The 22,058-nt window shown below is 34.2% G+C and overlaps 8 protein-coding genes across 8 annotated transcripts; 4 read left to right on the top strand and 4 right to left on the bottom strand.

Annotated features, from left to right (window-relative positions):
- The first annotated feature begins 605 nt into the window (after nucleotides 1-605).
- On the top strand, nucleotides 606-5,224 carry BX664DRAFT_332435 (uncharacterized protein). Its single transcript, XM_051545330.1, has 10 exons — nucleotides 606-735; nucleotides 803-1,006; nucleotides 1,133-1,159; nucleotides 1,242-1,553; nucleotides 1,665-2,022; nucleotides 2,137-3,090; nucleotides 3,156-3,224; nucleotides 3,321-4,123; nucleotides 4,206-4,269; nucleotides 4,326-5,224. Exons 1-10 carry the CDS (start codon nucleotides 710-712, stop codon nucleotides 4,938-4,940), a joined length of 3,432 nt encoding a protein of 1,143 aa, XP_051400055.1. The 5' UTR covers nucleotides 606-709; the 3' UTR covers nucleotides 4,941-5,224.
- A 61-nt stretch (nucleotides 5,225-5,285) lies between these two features.
- BX664DRAFT_332432 (carbon-nitrogen hydrolase) lies at nucleotides 5,286-6,703 on the bottom strand. The gene is made up of 4 exons (XM_051545329.1): nucleotides 6,521-6,703; nucleotides 6,205-6,437; nucleotides 5,991-6,125; nucleotides 5,286-5,916 (listed from the first exon to the last, which is right to left on the bottom strand). The coding sequence occupies exons 1-4, from the start codon at nucleotides 6,640-6,642 to the stop codon at nucleotides 5,510-5,512; spliced, it is 897 nt and encodes a 298-aa protein (XP_051400054.1). The 5' UTR covers nucleotides 6,643-6,703; the 3' UTR covers nucleotides 5,286-5,509.
- Nucleotides 6,704-7,046: 343 nt separating this feature from the next.
- Nucleotides 7,047-7,647, bottom strand: BX664DRAFT_332431 (uncharacterized protein). The gene has a single exon (XM_051545328.1). It carries the CDS (start codon nucleotides 7,587-7,589, stop codon nucleotides 7,068-7,070), a length of 522 nt encoding a protein of 173 aa, XP_051400053.1. The 5' UTR covers nucleotides 7,590-7,647; the 3' UTR covers nucleotides 7,047-7,067.
- Nucleotides 7,648-8,093: 446 nt separating this feature from the next.
- BX664DRAFT_332430 (Opa-interacting protein OIP2) lies at nucleotides 8,094-9,417 on the top strand. Its single transcript, XM_051545327.1, has 4 exons — nucleotides 8,094-8,426; nucleotides 8,495-8,600; nucleotides 8,665-8,807; nucleotides 8,865-9,417. The coding sequence occupies exons 1-4, from the start codon at nucleotides 8,174-8,176 to the stop codon at nucleotides 9,191-9,193; spliced, it is 831 nt and encodes a 276-aa protein (XP_051400052.1). The 5' UTR covers nucleotides 8,094-8,173; the 3' UTR covers nucleotides 9,194-9,417.
- Nucleotides 9,418-9,786: 369 nt separating this feature from the next.
- On the bottom strand, nucleotides 9,787-13,535 carry BX664DRAFT_332427 (clasp N terminal-domain-containing protein). Its single transcript, XM_051545326.1, has 7 exons — nucleotides 13,434-13,535; nucleotides 13,173-13,373; nucleotides 12,631-13,097; nucleotides 11,040-12,552; nucleotides 10,412-10,924; nucleotides 10,108-10,353; nucleotides 9,787-10,015 (listed from the first exon to the last, which is right to left on the bottom strand). The coding sequence occupies exons 1-7, from the start codon at nucleotides 13,464-13,466 to the stop codon at nucleotides 9,851-9,853; spliced, it is 3,138 nt and encodes a 1,045-aa protein (XP_051400051.1). The 5' UTR covers nucleotides 13,467-13,535; the 3' UTR covers nucleotides 9,787-9,850.
- A 160-nt stretch (nucleotides 13,536-13,695) lies between these two features.
- Nucleotides 13,696-13,962, top strand: BX664DRAFT_263932 (anaphase-promoting complex subunit Apc11; the record flags this gene model as incomplete). The annotated part of the gene is made up of 1 exon (XM_051540793.1): nucleotides 13,696-13,962. The coding sequence occupies one exon, from the start codon at nucleotides 13,696-13,698 to the stop codon at nucleotides 13,960-13,962; it is 267 nt and encodes an 88-aa protein (XP_051400050.1).
- A 2,249-nt stretch (nucleotides 13,963-16,211) lies between these two features.
- Nucleotides 16,212-16,494, top strand: BX664DRAFT_332422 (uncharacterized protein). The gene has a single exon (XM_051545325.1). The coding sequence runs from the start codon at nucleotides 16,236-16,238 to the stop codon at nucleotides 16,476-16,478; it is 243 nt and encodes an 80-aa protein (XP_051400049.1). The 5' UTR covers nucleotides 16,212-16,235; the 3' UTR covers nucleotides 16,479-16,494.
- Nucleotides 16,495-17,147: 653 nt separating this feature from the next.
- Nucleotides 17,148-21,475, bottom strand: BX664DRAFT_332421 (phosphoribosylformylglycinamidine synthase). The gene is made up of 2 exons (XM_051545324.1): nucleotides 20,425-21,475; nucleotides 17,148-20,352 (listed from the first exon to the last, which is right to left on the bottom strand). The coding sequence occupies exons 1-2, from the start codon at nucleotides 21,397-21,399 to the stop codon at nucleotides 17,245-17,247; spliced, it is 4,083 nt and encodes a 1,360-aa protein (XP_051400048.1). The 5' UTR covers nucleotides 21,400-21,475; the 3' UTR covers nucleotides 17,148-17,244.
- Between the last annotated feature and the right edge of the window lie 583 nt (nucleotides 21,476-22,058).

Genomic DNA, 22,058 nt, shown 5'->3' with positions numbered 1-22,058 from the left:
AAAGGATATATAAAATAAAAAAAGAAGAGACCCTTCTTTATCTTATTTTTTTCTTTGAAATTAGATAGAATAAAAAAGAAAAACAGAAAAAAGAAGAAGAAGAAAAAAATAACAAAGATGATTATATAGAATAGAAAAATTTCCAAAATGAGACATCAAGGTTGAAAGTGACTAGAAAGGAAGATAAGGGAGCATTTTATTTTTGGTTACTGCGCCTATGATGACATCCTTTTTTTTTTATTGTGTTTGTTTTTTGCATAGAATAGAGTAAGTAAGTGACAATATGACTTTTTTTTATCTTCCGATTTTAAAGAGTTTAAAAAAAGATTCCGATCGATGTTATTCCATTGCTTGTGTGACAACAACAAACTTTTTCCATTGAACATAAGTTAATGATGATGATCAACACAAAAAAGTTAACTTGTTTGCTTTCAATTTATCACTACACGCGAAAAACCTGAATAAGGGGTGGTGAAAAGGGCGTAAGGGAATCAACTCCGATAGTGTCAAAATGAAAAAATAGGTTATGCCTTACATATATATATAGATATGTGTTCGGTTTTTTTTCTCTTTCTTTCTTTCTTATTTTCTTTCTTTCTTTCTTTCAGTCATTCCTTTCCTTCTTCTTTCTTTATATATATATATACCTTCCATTCTTTATTAAAAACAAATACCATTCCACTCTTTTTATATATACATACTTATATAGATGGCTACTTCAACATCTTCTGTTCGGTAAAAGATACTCTTTTTTTTATTATTTATTGTTTATTTCAATGCTCATTCTTTATTTTATTGATAGAGTGGCAGTAAGAGTACGACCTTTGACAGAATCAGAACAACAACATCATTGTAAAAACAATATTACTTTTGTTCCCAATGCACCTCAAATTAATGTTGGCAACGACCGTTCTTTTACTTTTGACTATACTTATCCACCTCTAACAAGTCAACAAGAAGTATTTGATACTTGTGTTATTCCTCTGGTTAACAAATATATGGAAGGGTAAATAATAATAATAATGATAATAATAATAATAATAATAATAGTAATAATAATAATAATAATAATAATAATAAAACAGTAATAGGAGTTGTTACTAATTCAAAATATGTATTATTTATTATTTAGTTATAATTCTACTATCCTGGCTTATGGGTAAGATATATCTTATTTTAATTTCATTTTTACCTATCAATGTTATTTTGACTTTTTATTATTATTATTACTATTTATGTAGTCAAACTGGATCAGGGAAAACGTTTAGTATGGGAATTGGATTAGACTCAGCTATGAATCCTGTGCATGAAGGAATTGTACCTTTATTTATCAAGACTCTCTTTGAACAATTGGAACGAAAACAAACGGTAGAAAATAATCAATTTGAAGTATCTGTGTCTTTTTTGGAATTATATAATGAAGATATTGTGGATTTACTTTCTCCAAGTAAAAAGGAAATGCCAAACTTGTCTATTCGAGAAGATCATCATGGGAACATTCATTGGTCTGGTGTACGTGAAGAAAAAGTATTCAATTCCAAGGAGTTATTCGAGTAAGTAAATTAAAACGAAATAAAAAAAAAAAATCGTGCTTTTTATTTTATTATTCTCATCTTCTTACCTCCTTCTTACTCCTTTTGTTTCATATTCACTTCCCTATTTAGTTATCTCAAAAAAGGTTCCATTGCACGAACAACCGCTTCAACTGATATGAATCATACTTCATCTAGATCTCATGCCATTTTTTCCGTCATTCTCAAACAAACTCTTTTCGACGTCGATCCTCGGGAACATGATAATGATGATCAATTACCTGTTTTGGATCCTCTTCCTACTACTGGTGGCAAATCTCCTTCCATTAGTGGTTCTCATATTTCCCCTGCGTCTACCACTACTGCTGCTATTCTTAGTCCTACTTCAAGTACCAATTCTACTGCTTCTTCTTTGTCCAATTCTTCTCCTTTGACAGGGCGAACTTTGATATCCAAGTTTCATTTTGTTGATTTGGCAGGCTCTGAAAGGGTAATTATAGAAAAAAAAAAAAGGAGGGGTGCATAAAGAAAACAAGTAAAAATGACATTAAATTGACTTTTTTTTTCATATGTATACATATATTTTTGCATATGTCTATATTAGTTGAAACGAACGAATGCAGTAGGTGACAGGGCAAAAGAAGGTATTTCTATTAATTCTGGTTTATTGGCTCTTGGCAACGTTATCTCAGCTCTAGGTGATGAATCAAGAAAGGTGTCTCATATTCCATACCGTGACTCCAAGTTGACTCGCTTATTACAAGATTCTCTTGGTGGAAATAGTCAAACTTTGATGTTAGCATGTGTATCTCCTGCAGATCTCAATCATACTGAAACTCTCAATACCCTCAAATACGCTAATCGTGCTAGAAACATTCGAAATCGGGTTACCATTAATCAAGAATCAACAAATAGTGGTGGTGTAGGAAATCCTGAAACAGAACAACGTCTCAAAGCCATTATCAACAAACTTCGTGGACAGTTACAAGGGAATGATGACTTTTTACGAGCAGTAAATGATGAAATGGATGGACTCAAATTGACAGTACAACAACTTGAACATTCTAGTCAAGTGATGGCATCAGAATTAGCTCATGTGAAATGTGAAAGGGATCTTATCCAAACCAAATTACAACAACAAGAACAAGGTGGAGAGATCGATGATATTTTACAACAAATGATGAACGAATATACACTTACCATTGAACAACTACAATTACAATTACAACAACAACAACGACAACATCTTTCTTTAACTGTTCAACGTGATAATTCACCTCCAACGCCTCCAGCAGAAGAAGAAGATGGACAACAATTGAAACAACAACAGCAACAACATCATCATCAACATGATCAAGTCAAGGATGTGAAAAAAAAGCGACATAGTTATCGTATTGGTAGTCTGAGACGATCTGCAAAAGGTAGACATAGAACTAGTATTGGACCCTCCACATCAAAAGCAAGCCCAAAGTCTGATTCATCTTCGACACTTCGTAATAATGCCAAGCAAATCAAGGCAAGCATCCGACAGGATACTCAATTTATTCAAGCAACGCTGGTAAGAATTTATAACCTGAAGATTTGATATGTATATATACTTATGATTACTCTTTATAAATGTAGGCGTCACTTGATTCCCTTGATTTAGACTCTCCTACTGAAGAAGTAAGCGAAGATGTATTTTCCGCAAAGGTAAAATACACAAAAAAAAAAAAAAAAAGAAATCTTGAGGGATAGGCTATTCAAGAAATGACTGACACCTTTTTTTTTTCTTTTTCTTTTTATTAGCCTGTATCAGCAAAATCATGTCAGCCTCCTATGATCACACCAGCTTCATTATGCCGACAATTGATTCAACGCTTCGAAAAATGTGTGAACGGGAAACAACAACTTTTACAACAATTGGATCAAGCTGAGCAACAGAAACGAGATTCTCTGCAACTATTAGAACGAAAACTGGCAGAAGAAAAACAAAAAAAGACACAAGCACAAGCTCAACACAAACAAAAAATCAATGAACTCAATCAACAACATGAACAAAAACAACGCAAGCAATTGACAGAACTACAAACATTACGACGCAAACATACTCAACTTGTCAATAGTTCAGCAACCACTCGTACTCAACAGGAGAATGCCATTCGAAACCTCAAAACTTCTTTAGAAGACGCTAAGCATGAAAAGAAAAAGGCCATGAAACGAATGAAACAAGAATTGAATCGATATCGAGAAAAATGCCAACAACATGAACGTGAAGTGGAAAAGAGTAAACGATTGGAAAAACAAATCAGTCAAACAAAGAAAAAACTAGAACGGGATCTTGGACAAGCGCGAGCATTGAACAAGAAACTTAGTGATGATCATCAGACTCTCCAAATGCAAGTCAAGCACATGACCTTAGTTAAGAAAGCCGGAAATTCATCTCAACAAACAACAGGTCTCAAAATAGGTGGTCCTTGTCTTCTTCCTACACCTCCAACTTCTAATGTACATCATCGATCTTTTGGAAAACGATCTGTTAGAAAGGACACCAATGCGAAGTTTGTTTCTTTACAACAAAGGGTGATAGAGCGCAAACGTCTCATCCTTCGGTAAAATAATAATAATAATAATAGGTACCAAAGAACAATGAATGAACTCATCTTCTCTCTCTTTCTCTATGCAATGATATAGAGCCATTACTGCTTATACCAAGAGTCAATTACCAGTGGATAAAATCAAGGAACTTTATGAAAAGGTAAAAAAAAAAAAAAAAATAAAGAAAAATCAACTGACTTGGTTTGTTATTTGTAGCGTGATCGTCTTGTACAAGAACAAGAAGAATTATTGAAAGAACGTGAATTAGTGGTTCAAGAACAACAAAAAGAACAACCGGATACGGGAGATATTGCACTGACACCACAATACATGGATGAACGTATCGAAATCATCACACCTCAAGTGGATTGGCTAACTTACTGTATTGAACAATTGGAAAAAAGTGTCTCACAAACTTCTTGTCATGGTACTAAAATAGTAGATGATGATTGGGTGGATGTGGTTGATCAAGATATTCATATTGTGACGGATGTGACGACCAACGAAACAGGAAAGTCTGGTTATGATATTGCTCTCTCACTTGTACGTACTTTGGAAAAGGAAGAAACACAGTTGGTATGTGAGTCATTAATGGAGGATTTGATTCAACTCAAGCAAGATCATGATACCCAACAAATGCTGACTGGTCATCTTGCAACAACATTGACTCGACATCAAGAAGCTTTGATTCGTATGCGACGGCAGGCTATGGACGATGATCCTCTTGGTAAAGGCAATCATCTCAGGGATCGATATTATCAACAGGCTTTCCATGGAACTACTCGTATTTGGAATGGTCTGGTCTTATTGGCTCCTTCTACACAATATTGATTTTACATATATATATATATATTATATACCATTTTATTATACTCTATTGATCCTTTTTTTTTTTACCATCACTTTAGAATAGTACTCATAGATGACCTTATTATTATATTCATCATTTGATGATTACTATTGAATACACCTATAATAAACTTATTCAAACCATATCCGGAAAAAACATGTGCTACCTTTAGACTCCCTTTTATCCCCACAGTTTTCATTTGAAATAAACAACACGTCCCCCCCCAAAAAAAAGTTGATCTTTTTTTTTGACCCTTTCATGATCACGTTGCTTTTTATACTTTTTTTTTTTTATTACGAACATTCTTAATCCATATTGCCAACTCCTTTTATTACTTAAATAGGATATTTATTGTTTTGAATTTGTTCTGAGAACAATGGATAACTTGTGATGTTTAGATGGTAACTTCCAATGATAAGATGCACCTACGCATGAGCCTTTTTTTTTTGGGAATAATTACATTGAGATAATGTTGTACGAGAATAATGCTGATGTATAAAAGTTAAAAAGTAAACCTTTTTTTTTTTATTTATAAGAATGACAATCTATATTATAATTTGGCATCGAGATACGATGATGAAGAAGAAAAGCCACGACCAGGAAAGATACGATGTTTATGCCATTCGGAACGAATTTTGAATTCCTTATCAGCATCATGGACAATGGGTACGACAGGTAAATCATGAATCAACATATCTTCTTGATCACTATCAATGCAAGCCACTGTACCTTTGAATGGAACCACAATCTGACTTGCTCCGGATACAATACCAAATCGACGTTCTTGTTTTCGCAACAATTCTTCGTTGTTGCCATGAGGAAGGCGTCGTGCTGCATTACAAAAGGCTACACAGGTGAGATTTTCAAACGCTCGAGCCGTCAATAATCCTTGTAATAACTTGTATTCACTTTCAAGATCACATTTCGTATCATCCACTTCACTAAGAGTCCAATAGGCTGCATATATATATATATATATATATATATTAGGATGAATCATTTCTTAACTATTATTATTATTCTTATATTACCGGGTATAATGATTAATTGAGCATCACCATTCATAGCTAATTCTCGGAAAACTTCAGGTACACTAAGATCCCAACAAGCACACAACCCGATGGTGACACCAAACCTATTCTTGACAGTATTGAATTCAAATTCACCTAAATCATTTAAAATAAAATAAAATAAAATAAAAAAAAAGTTAAGTTTATTTTCATTATATATATATATAATTTTTACCTTGAGTCAAATAACTTCGTTCATGTTGCCATAAATGTACCTTATCATATTTGAGTAAGACACGACCGGTATAATCAATATAATAAGCGGTATTACGATATACATTTTGTTCTTCATCATGTTCCACAATCGTACCAGGTACCAGATCCATTTGATATTTCCGTGCAAGAGCTCCGAGACGTTCAGTAGCGTTTTTTAAAGACGAACTTCTTCCAGGTCCACCAAGAAAAAATCTATCATATAAAATAAAATATATAGAGAGTTTGTAAGAAAGAAAAAGATAACTTTTTTTTTTTTTTTTTTTTTTTTTACTTACTCGGGAAACACAATAAGGTCCACTTTTTGTTTAGCTGCTTTGACCATATAGTCTTCTACACGAGTCCAGTTATTGGATTTGTTTTTATGATCAATGTGAAGTTGAACGAGAGCAATCTTCATAGTAATACAAAAAAAAAAAAAAAGAGTGGAAAGGGTTGGAGGACAAAGAAAAAAAAAAAAAAAAAGAGAGAGAGAGAGAATGACAGAAAAAAAAAAAGATGAGATGAAAAAAGAAAAAAATCAGAGTCTGACCATGAAAAAAAAAAAAAAAGAAAGAAAATGGGTAGTTAGAGTTTTTCCCTGTTCCCACGAACCCAAAAGACAATTATGCACCCAAAAAGAAAGATAAAAAAAAAAGTTCCGATGTTTTTATTATATACATATACAAGAAAAAGAAAAAAAAATAATGAAGATATATATATATATATAATTGTCATGAAGATGAAGATGATATATGATAAAATGTAATGATGAAAGGGAGATATACTAGAAGGAAGGAGTAAAAAAAAAAAAAAAAAAAAAAAGTGGGGAAAAAAAAAGGAGAACTAAATATGCAACAAGAGACGAGAAGTAGAAGTTGGAGAATGAATGGGAGGTAACGTACGTGCTTGAGGAGGTCGATCCAGGAGAGCCAATAAGGATTCATCTTTTGCAGGTGGTGTTGTATAATGAATACGATCCCATTGACATTCTAATGGTATTAATTTCTTATTCAATTGACGTGGGGTTAAAATGGGTGAATTATCAGGTGTCAATAAATAATCCACATCCGATTCAGATAAGACAGGTGAAGGAGGATCTACTTGTTTTTTATGTTTACGTCGTTTGGTAGGTGAAGTATGAATACGTACATGTCGTGTCAATTCATCCGATCGTGAGAATCTTTTTTCACATCCATGAAATGTACATTTATGAGGTTTTTCTCCTGTATGTGTTCGTATATGACGAGTTTGATGTTCCAATCTATAAAATGATTTTGTACACATTGGACATTTATAAGGTCTTGGCGCTTGACTCTTATCACCATTTGATAAACATAATAATTGTGTGGCTGCTTGATATTCCATTGGTTTTTGATATAAAAAAAAATCAATAATAAATAATATAAAATAAAATAAAAAAAAAAGAAAAGAAAAAGAAAAGAAAAAGAAATAATTTTTTTTTTTTTTTGAAAAAGGTGGGGTTTATATATAATACATATAACAAACCAATGTACGGGGATTCAAAAAGTATATCAGATAAGTTAAGGGGGGGGAGGAGGAAAGGAAGAAAAAGGAAAACCTCCTTTTTTTTTGGGGGAGAAGATACACATACTAGGATTGTTTTTACCTTTTAAAGATAGAATTACACCATTTTCTGATAAGATGATTCCTCCCGTTGTCATTCATGATAAAAACCCTCATATGAGAATATATAATAAACTTCTTTTTCTATATATAATCTTTTTTTGGATGATCCCCCAAAAAAATTTCAAGTTTCTCTCTCATTTTAACAAGATTGGGAAAATGTCACCCTTTTTTCATTTTTTTGCCACTCTTTTTTAAACCTCAGCCATTTTCTCTCAGCCTTTTTTTTTTTTTTTTTTCTTTGATTCCCTCTGTTTATTATTTTTATCTTTATTTTTTTTTCCCTTTCTTACATAATAATCATCATGGACACTTTGAAACATTCGGATATCTTTAGTAGAATTCAACCTCATGAATATATGCGTCGATTTATTGATCAACAAGTAAGACCTGATGGACGATTATTGGATAGATTTAGAGATACTTTGGTTACTTCCAATGTGATCTCTACCGCGAATGCCAGTAGTATGGTACGTTTAGGTGGTACTACCGTGGTATGCGGAATCAAAGCTGAAGTGTGTGAACCTAATCTCGATCTTCCCGATCAAGGCTTCTTAGGTATATATATATATATATATATAAAGAATCTATCATGACTTTATTCAAACCTTTCTTTTTTTTTCTAGTACCTAATGTGGAACTATCTCCTTTATGTTCTGCCAAATTTCGTCCTGGTGCTCCTTCTGAACAAGCTCAAGTTGTATCTGAAATCATTCATCAATTATTCTCAAAGTAAGTTAATAAAGAGAGGGAATGATCATTTGGATTGATTTTTTTTTCTCTCTCTCTCTATTAGTTCACATATCCTCCCTTTGACAAATTTATGTATTGAAGTTGGTAAGGCAGTATGGGTTCTTTATGCAGACATGGTATGTTTGAATTATGATGGGAATATATTGGATGCAAGTCTCTTGGCTTTGGTAACAGCTCTTCGACAAGGTAAAATAATGAAACAAGGAAAAAACAAGAAAAACTTATCCTTTATTCTTATTTTAGTGACCTTACCAAAAACTGAAATAGCGACAGATACCATGACAGCAGAAGCTGATTCTAACGAAAAAGTGCATCCTTTCGACATGATTCAACGATATCCAGTATCGGCTTCCTATTGTTTATTCCCTTCATCTGACGCATTATTATCGGATCCCAATGATACTGAAGAAGGTTTATCCAAAGATAGAGTGACGGTGGTGATGGATACTGATGGTGATTTACTACATGTTTACAAGAATGGGGCTACCAGTCTAGATGTGGATACGATGAAAATTTGTTTTGATAGAACTAGGAAACGAATGGAACAGATTAGACATGATTTTTTACAATAAAAATTTTCTTTGTTTGAAATGCTTGGGTGTGTGAAAAACCATATCTGTAAAAAATGTGGGGAAAAAAAAAAGATAATGTATCTATGTGTGGGAAATTCGGGTTCAAATAAGTAAACATGCTTCTTCATTTTATCAAAAGGATAGTTGACATCCGATGATCCTAAAAGGCAACTTTTACTTCATCAGGTCATCCAAGATAGTCTATGATAAAAACCTATTCTATCTATTTATCTATTTATTTTTTAATCATAGTTTTTTTTTTTCAAAAAAAAAAAAGAAAGAAAAATCATGGGTTCTTTTTCCATGAGCATTCGTTCTAATGGAAAGTTTCATCGATAACATTTTTTTTTTTTTTTTTTTTTTTGGAAAGTGACCCTGAGACACGAAGAGAATGGATCTTTTTTTCTTTTTTCTTTCTTTTTTTTTTTTTTTTTGCTTATCAAATGTTTTCAACTCCCCCCAAAATGCTACATTCGCACGTGTGAAGTCCTTGTCAGAAAATGCTTTTTGATTACGGCATGTGAAAAAAAAAATAACTTCCATAGAAGACAAAGAGAAAAATACTTATCATACATAAAAAATCCAAATAAATAAACAAGATTTACCCGTTATCGCTGTTGATCTCTTTTATTTTGAAAAAAAAGGGGGGCATAATAACTACTTTTTCGCCATTTGTATATAATGATCTAACAAGTCACATTGATCTTTCCGTAACCCTGGTAGATAGTTTTTGATATCTTCTTGATTACCCAAACAAAAGGAAAGTGACACCAATGCATTGACACAAGATTGTCGAACACATAATAAAGAATGATTGATTCCCTTTTGTAACCCCATTATATATATAAAAAAAAATGTCAGCCAATCAAATCATTCGTTGTGGTCTCATTTTTTTTTTTATATATATAATTTACCTTTATAAAAATTTCTACACATTCATTTTGTACAAATAAGTTTTCCACCATATCCAATGTCATTATTCTAGATGCCACTTTATTGATCATGTTGAATAGATTTGATAGAGGATGAACACGTTCATCACCTTTGCATGATGATAAGCCTTTGTCTTGTTTCAAAAGTTGAGTGAAGATAGATGCACATGTCTTGGTCGTCAACATGTTCAGTAATAGGTGTTGTACTTGATCAACTAGTAATGCTATCTAGAATAATAAAAAAAAAAAAACGTCAGATATTTCATTTGGTTTTTTTAATTCTTACTTGGCCAAAATTGTCCTGTTTAGTATATATGAATGCCTTTGTCATCACTAATCCATAATCATCCATGTGCTGTAATACCAATTCTGCTTGATAAATCAAAGTATGTTCAAGAAGCCGTAAACTACCGATCCGTTGGTTGTCAGATAAGTCACCTTGTAATAGTTCTTCCGTCAGTTGATGAACCAATAACCCAAGCAAATTTCCATCTTGGTGGACCCGTGACGTTGATCTCCACATGTCCTTGTTTTTTTCATCCTTACAGTCATGTTTTTTGCACAGTGATTCAAGTTGTTCATAAATTGCCATTGACTTGTTTGTCCTCATCATAAATTGTTCAGTCGTCTCCGATAAAGAGTTCATTTGATGGATCAGGCCTTTGTCACTGGTCGCATGATTTGTTTCTATGGTGGTAATAACAACTGCCGATGATATCGATTGTTCCAGATTTCTTGATGGTTCTTTTTTGATTCGGGGCACCATATCGTCGTCGTTGTTGTCCATATCAGAAGGTCCCTACATTATATACAAAATAGAAATCATTATTTTTTTTAATATATCTTCTTACACCCCCCTATCTACTTGTCCCATTTCTTTCTTTCTTTTTTTTTTTTTTTTATCGCTCACTTACCTGAGTTGTCGTAAGAGATGGTTCAGGTGACATGACTTCCAAATGAATCGATCCCAAACTGGTGTCACGAACATCATCTTGATCGTTATCTAATAGATCACTTTCCTCTTGTCGCTCTAAGCCCATAACATCACTGTAGGAAGGAGGAGGTACATTATGATCGTAAATGTTTTCATCGAGTAGCCCAATGGTCTTTGATTGGTCTATATCATTATATAGCGACCGAGGACGTCCCAAACACGTATCCAAAAGCCGAACTGTATCATCATCAGCCTGTCGTATCACTGCATCGAACACCCGTATGTTGGCTAATCGTAATCTTCCTATCAATGTCATCAAAGTAGTAAATACGGCCGAGGATCCAGCTGACGGAAGATAAGAATGAACAACACCTAGTATTAGTTCCAAGCAACTTGTCAGATTGTCATTATCATCAAGCCATGAGGTCGCTACATCCGATACTGTATCTGTTTTCCATGCTTGCTTGCATTCGTCCATCAATTGTTGATCCTCTTGTTCATCATCATTCAATCCAACAAAAGTACAAACAAGTTCATCCAACCATGTCACCAATCCAAACACCAAGTCATCTTGTGCTTTGTGTCCTTCAGTCTTCCTATCATGATGTAATGATAAAGTCGTTTTCAAGAGTTCCTTCTTTGCATTCGGATCACGTAAACCTGCGCCATCAAAGGTAGTCGCCATAAGAAGAATATCTAATAATGATTTCATTAATGTCGGATCGTTGTATTTCAAGTAGAGTTTCAACCGCCTGCATCCAGAAGCACATGTTGTATATAACCGTTGTGATAGTGGAGACGTATTGTTGGACAAACCATTTCGATGTCGTCTTTCACCAGCTAATATCACCGTAGGTAGAAAATGTTGGAGAGAAAGAATTTGAGCATATATACCACAGAGAATATCCCAAGACATCAGTTGTTCGCAAAACGTGTCATCACTTAACATCCGATCAAAAGAGAGATAACTTTGGAGGATAGGTATCAGATCAACACGACTAGGTACAGTGGAAGGAAGTACTCCGTCATAATTGTTGTTCAATGCAGGTCGTCGATAGCTTTCAGATAAGCATTTGGCGAGTGTATTTAAACCTTTGCAGTTGATAGTAACATTTGAGCTGCGAAGCATATGTAGTAATGAAGCAGATGCAAGTGCTGGTGAATATTCTGATACTCTATCACATTGCGGTGATGCAGTCAGCGATCTAGATAATTTTCGTTGTCGGGTAGGATGATCAGTTGTAAAATTTGGCGACGCAGGGCGTTTTATAGTGTTGCTATCATTGTTATCCATATTCACTTTTGTTCGATTACTTCGAGGGGACAGTTTCAACGGACTTGATAATAATTTGCGTTGACGTAATCGATTGACGCCTTCAGGAGAACCTGGAGTTACGTTGGAGACATGGTTACGATCGATGGCTGTGTCGACTTTTGTAGGTTTTTGTTGTTCCACTTGTTTCTTGATACCGGTATCAAATCTTTGTAATAGCCTAGATAAAAAGGTTAGATAAATTATGAATATCATCAAAAAAAAAAAAAACATATATATATATATATATCCTCATTACCTATCCGCATTCCTAGGCCAATAATTGTGATAAATCCAAAATGTACGACGACATACTTGTCGTACGGCAGGGGTAGCATCCAATAATCCAGTTTTCAAAAAGAGTTCAATAGTAGCTAGTGTATTTTGACGTTCCATGGTAGATCTAACAAGTGTTCTTGGTGTATGTGTTTGTAGGTAGGTTTCCATATAGATAGCAATAAAATGGCGAGCTTGATGATTCTTGTCAGCAAAGGCAGAGAAAAGGAGATTGATCGTTCTATTGTGATAAGTAGTTGTCGATAGAAAAGAAACCATAGTATCTTTAGCCTTGTTGGCAATGATTTGTTTGCTAGAATTCCCACATCTTAGTAAACTATTGACAAGAGTTTCAAACGTAGTTGTATCCAGTTGTGTTCCAATAATATTACCAATGGTTGTGATAAGATCAAAAGCCACCAGTGCATACTTTGTCCTCAAACTTTGTATCTATTTCAAGAACAAACAAAAAAGTTGAAGAACATGAGTAACGTTAAAAAAAAAAAAGAACTGTGTCGTATTTACAGCATCGGCAAGTCCATACACCAAGTCACGAACACCTTGTACAATAATAGGCTGCCAATCTGGAAAAGAATCATGTTGTAAAAGTGAATCGATCAATAGAAGCATCTGTTCCCGTTTTTCCCAATTGAATTCTGTTTCCTTTCCCTGGAAGAGTTTTATCGCTGTTGCTATTTCGCGTTCAACTGCTTTACTTGAAGTTATCTACTTTGTCAATGTAATTAAATTGTTAATTCATTTATCAATCATGCCTATATTTATTACCGTTTGAATGGTAGCAGTTGAATTGCCTTTCATATCATGGAAATGTAGTAATAATAATAATAATAATAATAGTAATAATAAATTGAAAAAAGAGAAAAGAAGGACAACATGAAAATATCAAGGGACATTGCACATACACATGATGGCGTTTCAAGCCCCGATTTTTTTTTTTTTTTTTTGATTGAACAAATGATGTTCAATGTTTCTTTTCTTTTCCTTTTTTTTTTTTTTTTTTTTTTTTTTTTTTTTTGATCTTTGTAATATGAAAGTCAACATCAAATCATGGACCATGGCTGCATATTGGAGTTGGGATGTCGATCAAGATGACGTATGTGGAATTTGCCAGGCTTCTTTCAATGCTACTTGTCCACAATGTCATGTTCCAGGTGATGATTGCTCTGTTGTTTGGGGTCAATGTAAACACGTCTTTCACCTTCATTGTATCGAAAAATGGTTGGCCACTACTCCTGGTGTGACGACTTGTCCATTGGATCGACAACCTTGGAAAACTGTCTCTGCGCCTACTTGAATTATTCCATTCTTCAGCTTTCTACCTTCGTTTTTGTTTTGTTTTGTTTTGTGTTTACTAAAAATCATACACCGAGTCAACTATCCCACGCAACAATCACGATCAAGATCAAACAATACCAACAACAACCTTCCAGTGATATCCCCTTCTTCCTTTTCCCCTTCTTCTACTTTGTTTATAGCCTTTCTCCACCCCGATGATTGTATGTATATATATCCACATGTTTTATTCTTTATTTCTCAAATAAACCTTATGGTGCTTCTTCAAGATCTCTTCTATAATCAAAACTTACACAAGTTGCCATAATTTGTAAGTTGAAAAATAGTAGTGAATGGTGGTCATATTTCTTGCTTTAAGAATGAAGACTAATACAAAAAAAAGTTTTATCTCTATAGGTGAACAACACGCAATGGGAAAACTACATCGCTTTTTGATAAGATAGAAAGGGAAAAATTCCAGTAAGAAAATGGACTTTAGCAGGGGAACGTTGAAATATATGCCAAAAGACATTGATGGTATAGGTGGCAATGAAGAGGAGGATAATGAAATGGATGACTCATTAAACAATTTTTTTTTTTTTTTTTTTATGTATTATTCATTTTTATTTTATTTCCCCATCTTCCAATGTATCCTTTTATGTAGTTAGTTATTATAATCGAATATTATATGATTCATACCAATACATCAATAAACATTCAAATCAGCCGACTTTTTTTTTTTTTTTTTTAAAAAAAAAAAATAACATTGTTGTCTTACATTTTATTGTAATATATATTTTCTGTTCAAATTCGGCGCAATGATGATGATCTTTGAATAAGAAAGGAAAAGACAAAGTTCGCTTCCAAGCTTAAGTGATAAAATGATATTAGATGATATTAGATTACTTTTTGGAGAGAAATCGAATGGTGGTAGCTTTATTAGATGATGATGACTATTGGATGAGGGATGATGAGATTGATTCTTATTTTTTAAATTACTCCACAAATTGGGAGGTAAGGTATCAATTACTATTAAGACAAACCAAAGAGAATATTTGCATCTATGTTGGGTTCAAATTTGATGGGATGATGATCATTCTTAAGTGAATTACAAAAGAAATGTTCAGTTCATGTGATGTTAAAGCATAACGCAAAATGACGCTATGATTCGAATTTTTTGGTGAATCAGCCAAGAGATAGCTCAACAACAAAAAAAAAAAAAAAAAAAAAAAAAAAAAAAAAAACTAGATTCTATTATTATAGATCTCTCATAATAATATACTTCAGTTTATTGAACTGTGATGTTATGTGTACTTAGCTGCTTAGTATGGCCGGTCAACGAGATTCTTTTAGTAAAAATATTAGTTTATCCACATGTGAAAAAATTTGTGTCTATATTTGTTTGGAAGTACTTTTTGTCATCCTATACCAAAAATATACCTTCTTATTCTGTGATTTATTTTAATGATACGTGTGATTCATTATGGTAAACATATCGATATTCATTTAAGCTCTTTTCACAGGAAAATATTTCTGTCAATAACTAAATTAGGGGGGAGAAATATTTTTCAAAGTGTTATGTTGGTTCTTCATCCTTTTATTTTTTTGTTTTCCTTTCTCTTCCTATTGACACCATTAATTTGAATATGTCGATTAGTAGTCGTTAGTGTATATACTTTTATTCAATAAAGTCGTTTTATTTTATTACAACTACTTTGTTATTTGCGAACAGAACTGACTCTATTTTCAGATGCGTTTTTTATTTTTTTTATTTTTTTTATTTTTTTTTTAGGTTTGTTTTATCTTACGCCGATCTCTCTCTCTCTTTTTTTTTTTTCTTTAACTGTTGGTCAATGCTTTAAAAATAGGGAAATTAATGTTTAAAGATGGTAAAACGGGAGCGCTAAAAAAAAAAGAGACTACGACTACTGTATGAAATCGAATACTTGAAGGGAGATGTCTCTTTTTAGGTTACTCAATGACGGTTGAATATTAGTATTGCATAATGTTGTGCTATGGAACACAATCTTCTTTTTTACGTATATGCATATTTTTTAAGGGGATATTCTTTCATCTACGCTTTTTTTTTTCAGCTTCAGCATTATAGTTTAGATCTCCACAAGTTTTGTTACTATACATTTCTACTTTTCCACTAGTATTCTCCTTCCATAATATTTCCTTTTTTGACCAAAGCATTAGTATAAATATCGAATCGTCTTTTACAACAAAATCATAACTTATTCTATCTTCGTTTTTTATAAAATATAATAATAACAAGCAACTGACCTTTCAAGAATGACAACTACTTTCTTTAAAAGCCTTCTCGTATTGATTTTTATGATCCTTTCTGTTGCCAATTGTGAATATTGCAGATGTCAGGGGTCTTTGGCTGGCGATATGACAGAATATTGTTGCAAGAAGACAATGGGAGCTGATACTTTTTGGTTTTGGCAGGCTATGGATCAAGTTTGTGATGTTGGTGCCGATGGAAAAGGCAGATACAGTCATTGTTGCCCTTATGATACAAACTGCTATTAGTTTTTTTTTTTTTTTTTTTTTATGTTTGTTTATTCACGAATTTTCGGTACTATATATTTCAGAAAAGATACTCTAGTTGTTGATTAACTGAAATAAAATACCATGATATTGATATACGTGATGATTGAATGGCTGATATAGGCAGTGATGATGATTGATATAGATGATGATGACGATTGACTAATATAGGCGAAGGTGATGATTGATATAGATGATGACGATGATTGATTGATATAGGTGATGATGATGATGATGATGATGATGATGATGATTTGAATGGTGTTAATTGCGCCTTTGAAATTGGATGATCTCCTAAGATTCAACTTTATCCCCAATATTTGTTCATTCCGTTTGATACATATACACTAGTAAAACGGATATACATATAACAAAGACTTTTAATTGTAACAAGATTTTTTATTGATAATAGGAAAAAAAAAAAAAAAAAAAAAAGAGCAAAATGGGATGGATGAATAAACTTACACATTAATTGAGACATAAGGGTATTACTAAAGAATAAATAATAATAAAAAAAAGAAATACTACACCAAAGTACTCTTTTAATTGGATATTCATAATTGAATTCGTAATTCTTCTTATAGATGACTAGTATGAACAATATATTGATTTCTAAAGCAATGAATAAGTTTTTATTGAAGTAATAATGAAAAAAAAAAATAATGTGTACAAAAAAACAAAATAATATAAAATAATAATAATAATAATAAAAAAGGATGATGAAAAATAAATAAATAAAGTATATGATCTAATAGTTGTCACCAACCCATTTGCGAGCATTGCAGAACATACGTAACCAAGGACCAGATTGACCCCATGTTTCATTTTCAGGATACCAAGAGTTGCTTTCCTTGAGAATGACACGTTCAGGATGAGGCATCATGGCCAAGACACGACCATTGGGAGTGCGGATACCAGCAATACCATCAGGAGAACCATTGGGATTGAAGGGGTATCGTTGTGTAGGATTACCATAGTTATCGACATAGCGTACGGTGGTGAGATGATTGTTGTTAAATTGGACATAAGATTGTTCTGATTGGAATTGAGCACGACCTTCACCATGGGCCACGGCAATAGGGAACTTGGAACCACCCATATCACTAAAGAAAATACTAGATGCATCCGACTTGATTTCAATCATGGTAGTACGACCTTCAAATTGTTCACTTTGATTGCGTTCGAAACGAGGCCAGTGATCAGCGCCAGGAATCAATTCAGCCAATTGACTAAGGAATTGACAACCATTACATACACCCAAGGCAAATGTATTGTCGCGTTCGTTGAAGAAATGAGAGAATTCGGCACGAGCATGAGGATGAAGTAAGATAGATCTAGCCCAACCAGCACCAGCACCAAGTACATCACCATAAGAAAATCCACCACAAGCTGCAATACCAACAAAATCCTTGAGAGTCACCTTACCAGAAATAATATCCGTCATATGCACATCCACCGCTTCAAAACCAGCCAAATGGAAAGAGAATGCCATTTCGATTTGTCCATTGACACCTTGATCACGTAAAATAGCCACCTTGGGCTTGTGTTGTTTAGATGCCACTGTCTTGAGAATATCTTGAGCAGGATCAAAAGTCAAATCAAAAGTCATACCAGGATCATTGACATCGAGTACATTATCGTATTCTTGTTGAGCACAATCAGCATTATCACGAGCAGATTGCATAAGGTAAGAAGTCTTGGACCATAAACGGAATAGATCTACACGACCAGCACTAAAGACATTTTGACCCTTGAGATGGAATGCAATAGTGTCATTTGCATCATGTTGAGTTACCACACCAATCTTGTGAATCACTTCCTTGGGCAGGCCAGCCTTGCCAACAAGTGCCACAAATTCATCAAAGCGAGCTTCTTCCACTTGTACCACAGCACCGAGTTCTTCATTGTACAAACATGATACTACATCATCATCCTTGGTAATAGCATCCAAATTCACTTGCGCACCTACATGACCAGCAAAACACATTTCTGTAATTGTCGTAAACAAACCACCATCGGAACGATCGTGATATGCCAACACGATGCTCTTCTTGACATCACCTTCCTTGACAACTTGCATAGCATTGAAAAAGTTTTTGAGTAAAAGAGCGTCTTCCACATCAGGTGCTTCTGAGCCAATTTGTTTGTATACTTGAGCCAAAGCAGATCCACCCAATCGTTGTTTTCCATTCGCCAAATCAATATATACTAGAACAGTGTTGGGTTTGTTGTGTAATTGAGGTGTAAATGTCTTGTGATTGTTGATGACAGGTGCAAATCCAGTGATGATAAGAGATAATGGTGCAGTGACTTCAGATGATTGACCTTGATCGTTGTTCCATTTCATTTTCATTGACATGGAATCCTTTCCAACAGGGATGGCGATATCTAGAGCAGGACAGAGATCAAGGCCAATGGCTTGTACAGCTTCATAAAGACCAGCACCTTCACCAGCATGATCAGCAGCACACATCCAGTTAGCAGACATACGAATTCGACCAGTATCTTGAATATTGGCAGCTGCCATGTTGAGCAAACATTCACCTACAGCCATACGAGCAGAAGCAGCTTGAGATAATAAAGCCAAAGGAGTACGTTCACCCATCGCCATTGCTTCACCAGTAATGATATCCTTTCCTAAAGAAGTAGTAGTAACAGCTACATCAGCTACAGGTACTTGCCATGGACCAACAAATTGATCACGAGCAACCAAGGCAGTAATGGATCGATCACCAATGGTTACCAAGAAAGATTTAGAAGCCACAGAGGGTAATTGCATGACACGAGAAGCAGCATCTTGAAGAGCATCCATCACCGAAGCATTAGGAAGATAAGATTTCAAAGACACATCAAAGGCATGACGTAAAGGCTTACGAGATTCTGTCTTGCGAGACATCTTGGGAGGTTTACCAAATAAGACAGGCATGGGAAGATCAATGGGTACATTACCTAACAAAGAATCCTTCACAACTAATCGTTTTTCAGCAGTGGCTTTACCAACAATAGCATAGGGACAACGTTCACGAGCACAGAATTCTTCAAAGATGGCCAATCTTTCGGGAGACACAGCAAGTACGTAACGTTCTTGAGATTCATTACACCAGATTTCCATAGGAGACATACTTGAATCATCACAAGGGATTTGACGAAGTTCGATTTCAGCACCAAGATCACTGTCATGAACAATTTCAGGTAAAGCATTTGATAAACCACCAGCACCAACATCATGAATAGATTCGATAGGAGTATCATCACCAAGCGCATTACAAAAATCAATCACTTGTTGAGCACGACGTTCCATTTCAGGATTTTCACGTTGTACAGAGGCGAAATCAAGATCTGCACTGCTTTGACCAGAAGCCATGGAACTAGCAGCACCACCACCAAGACCAATCAACATACTAGGACCACCCAAGACAATCAAATAAGCACCAGGGTTGATGGAGTGTTTTAATACGTGAGATGGACGAATACTACCGACACCACCAGCAATCATGATAGGTTTATGATAACCACGGACTTCAGAAGTATTTTCATCCACAGGTACTTGTTCAGCAAAAGTACGGAAATAACCAGTAAGAGCAGGTCTACCAAATTCGTTGTTGAAAGCAGCACCACCCAAAGGAGCTTCCATCATAATATCAAAAGCAGATGCAACATGACCAGGTTTTCCAAAATCAGTTTCCCAAGGTTGTATATTATCAGGAATCAATAAATTTGACACAGTGAAACCTACCAAACCAGCCTTTGGTTTTGATCCAAGTCCAACAGCACCTTCATCACGAATTTCACCACCTGAACCAGTAGATGCACCAGGGAAGGGAGAGACAGCAGTAGGATGATTATGAGTTTCCACCTAGACAATAATAATAAAAAAAAATAACACTGATAAATGATATGCTTTCAAAAAAAATATTTTTTTTTTTACCTTGGCAATGTAATGAACGTCTTCTTCAAAATGTTCATAAGTATTTCCAACTTTAGAGGAAGGAGCAAATCGAGTAGCTTTAAAACCTTCCAATACAGCAGCATTATCAGAATAAGCAGACAAAGTATACTTGGGATTAAGTTTGTGAGTGTTCTTAATCATACCAAAAAGAGAATGAGGCTTGAGTTCACCATCAATAGTCCAATCAGCACCAAAAATCTTGTGTCGACAATGTTCCGAGTTGACTTGAGCAAACATGAAGAGTTCAACATCAGTAGGATTACGACGAAGGGCAGCATCATCTTCTTGACCAACAAAAGCAGAGATCAAATAATCGATTTCATCCGTAGCCAAAGCCAAACCAAGTTCAGCATTTGCTTGTACGAGTTTTTCACGGGCAATATCAGCATTACCGGAACCACTAAGTAAATCAACCACGGTCAAAGGAGCAGGTTTACCATGTTGAAAGATGGAGTCGGCTTGAGGAACAGTAGTAAGGACCAATTGTGTCATTCTATCGTGTAAAAGATTCACATTGATATCAGCTAATTCAGAAACACCTTGAATGAAATAAGCAACACCACGTTCAATACGTTCGACTTGGTCATGTAGGTTACAAAGATGAGCAATGTTGGTAGCTTTGGAAGACCAAGGAGAGATTGTACCAGCGCGAGGAACAATGAGAACAACAATGCCTTGTTCAGGTTGAATATTGGTGTCCAAGAAGGTTTCAATGGTCTTTGCTTGGTCGGCAGCAATAGGATTGGAGCCATAATGAAGTAAGCTCTTGAGAATCACATGCTTTTCAGAAGAAGAGTCTGACACTACTTGTAGAGCTTGTTCATTTCTTGGGTTGACAAAATGTACTTGAAGTCCAGAAACAGAAGTGACAGAAGGGCTTGTCTTTTGAAGGTTCTTCAACAAGCTTTGGCTCTTAAATTCAGAAAGAGCAGAGGTTCCAGGGAGTACCAACATGGTAATGAGTTTTTTTTTCCTTCAATGAAGAAAGAAGAAAGAAAGAAAAAAAGTTGACAGTTGGGTAGAAAAAAAAAAAAAAAGAAAGAAAGAAAAAAAAAATGCTTGAATTCAATGGGATTTGAATTTTTTTTTTCTCAAAAAGCCAGTCCTTCAATGAGTCAAAAGGATCAAGCCTCTGATCAAAAAAGGAAATCACCCTTTTGTCAAAAAGCACATTGATTTTAAAAAATCAGACAGGATCATCCTTTATGTAAAAATAAAAAAAAAATAAAAAAAACTTGCCCAAAAATAAGACTTTTATTATTATTCTATCGTTTTGTATTATATGTTTAGAAAATGTCATGGTGCTAAGGATATGTTTCTCTCCAACCTATTATCTATAACTTATTAATGGAGATGTCAATCCTTGTAGGAAATTTGTTATTATATAGAATTGCTGATCAGTAACATAAAATAATCCTTGTTTTCTTTTGAGATAGTGATGATAGTTGATGATGAATGATATGTTGAGGATGTATCAAAGTGATGATAACCTTTTCATGTTCGGATCTACTATATTCCAAATAATAATCCATCTACATTATTAACCCTGCATTCATTTTGATTATCCATTATATATATATTTCATTGATATAAGGCAGTTGAATCCCTTGCAG

Source organism: Halteromyces radiatus (assembly GCF_025201355.1).
Source record: "Halteromyces radiatus strain CBS 162.75 chromosome Unknown BX664scaffold_4, whole genome shotgun sequence".
NCBI lineage: Eukaryota > Fungi > Mucoromycota > Mucoromycetes > Mucorales > Cunninghamellaceae > Halteromyces > Halteromyces radiatus.
This window is presented reverse-complemented; position numbering and strand designations above follow the sequence as displayed.

Coding starts and splice junctions, on each gene's coding strand:
- BX664DRAFT_332435 (XM_051545330.1), top strand. CDS start 710: ATGGCTACTTCAACATCTTCTGTTCG. Junction 2,023..2,136: donor ATTTGGCAGGCTCTGAAAGG/GTAATTATAGAA, acceptor TGTCTATATTAG/TTGAAACGAACGAATGCAGT. Junction 4,124..4,205: donor CGCAAACGTCTCATCCTTCG/GTAAAATAATAA, acceptor GCAATGATATAG/AGCCATTACTGCTTATACCA.
- BX664DRAFT_332430 (XM_051545327.1), top strand. CDS start 8,174: ATGGACACTTTGAAACATTCGGATATCTTTAGTAGAATTCAACCTCAT. Junction 8,601..8,664: donor ATTCATCAATTATTCTCAAA/GTAAGTTAATAA, acceptor TCTCTCTATTAG/TTCACATATCCTCCCTTTGA. Junction 8,808..8,864: donor GGTAACAGCTCTTCGACAAG/GTAAAATAATGA, acceptor TTCTTATTTTAG/TGACCTTACCAAAAACTGAA.
- BX664DRAFT_332432 (XM_051545329.1), bottom strand. CDS start 6,642: ATGAAGATTGCTCTCGTTCAACTTCACATTGATCATAAAAACAAATCC. Junction 6,438..6,520: donor GACCTTATTGTGTTTCCCGA/GTAAGTAAAAAA, acceptor TTTATATGATAG/ATTTTTTCTTGGTGGACCTG. Junction 6,126..6,204: donor ACGAAGTTATTTGACTCAAG/GTAAAAATTATA, acceptor TAAATGATTTAG/GTGAATTTGAATTCAATACT.
- BX664DRAFT_332431 (XM_051545328.1), bottom strand. CDS start 7,589: ATGGAATATCAAGCAGCCACACAATTATTATGTTTATCAAATGGTGAT.
- BX664DRAFT_332421 (XM_051545324.1), bottom strand. CDS start 21,399: ATGTTGGTACTCCCTGGAACCTCTGCTCTTTCTGAATTTAAGAGCCAA. Junction 20,353..20,424: donor ACGTTCATTACATTGCCAAG/GTAAAAAAAAAA, acceptor ATTATTGTCTAG/GTGGAAACTCATAATCATCC.
- BX664DRAFT_332427 (XM_051545326.1), bottom strand. CDS start 13,466: ATGAAAGGCAATTCAACTGCTACCATTCAAACG. Junction 13,098..13,172: donor TGTATGGACTTGCCGATGCT/GTAAATACGACA, acceptor TTCTTGAAATAG/ATACAAAGTTTGAGGACAAA. Junction 10,354..10,411: donor AACAGGACAATTTTGGCCAA/GTAAGAATTAAA, acceptor TTATTATTCTAG/ATAGCATTACTAGTTGATCA.
- BX664DRAFT_332422 (XM_051545325.1), top strand. CDS start 16,236: ATGACAACTACTTTCTTTAAAAGCCTTCTCGTATTGATTTTTATGATC.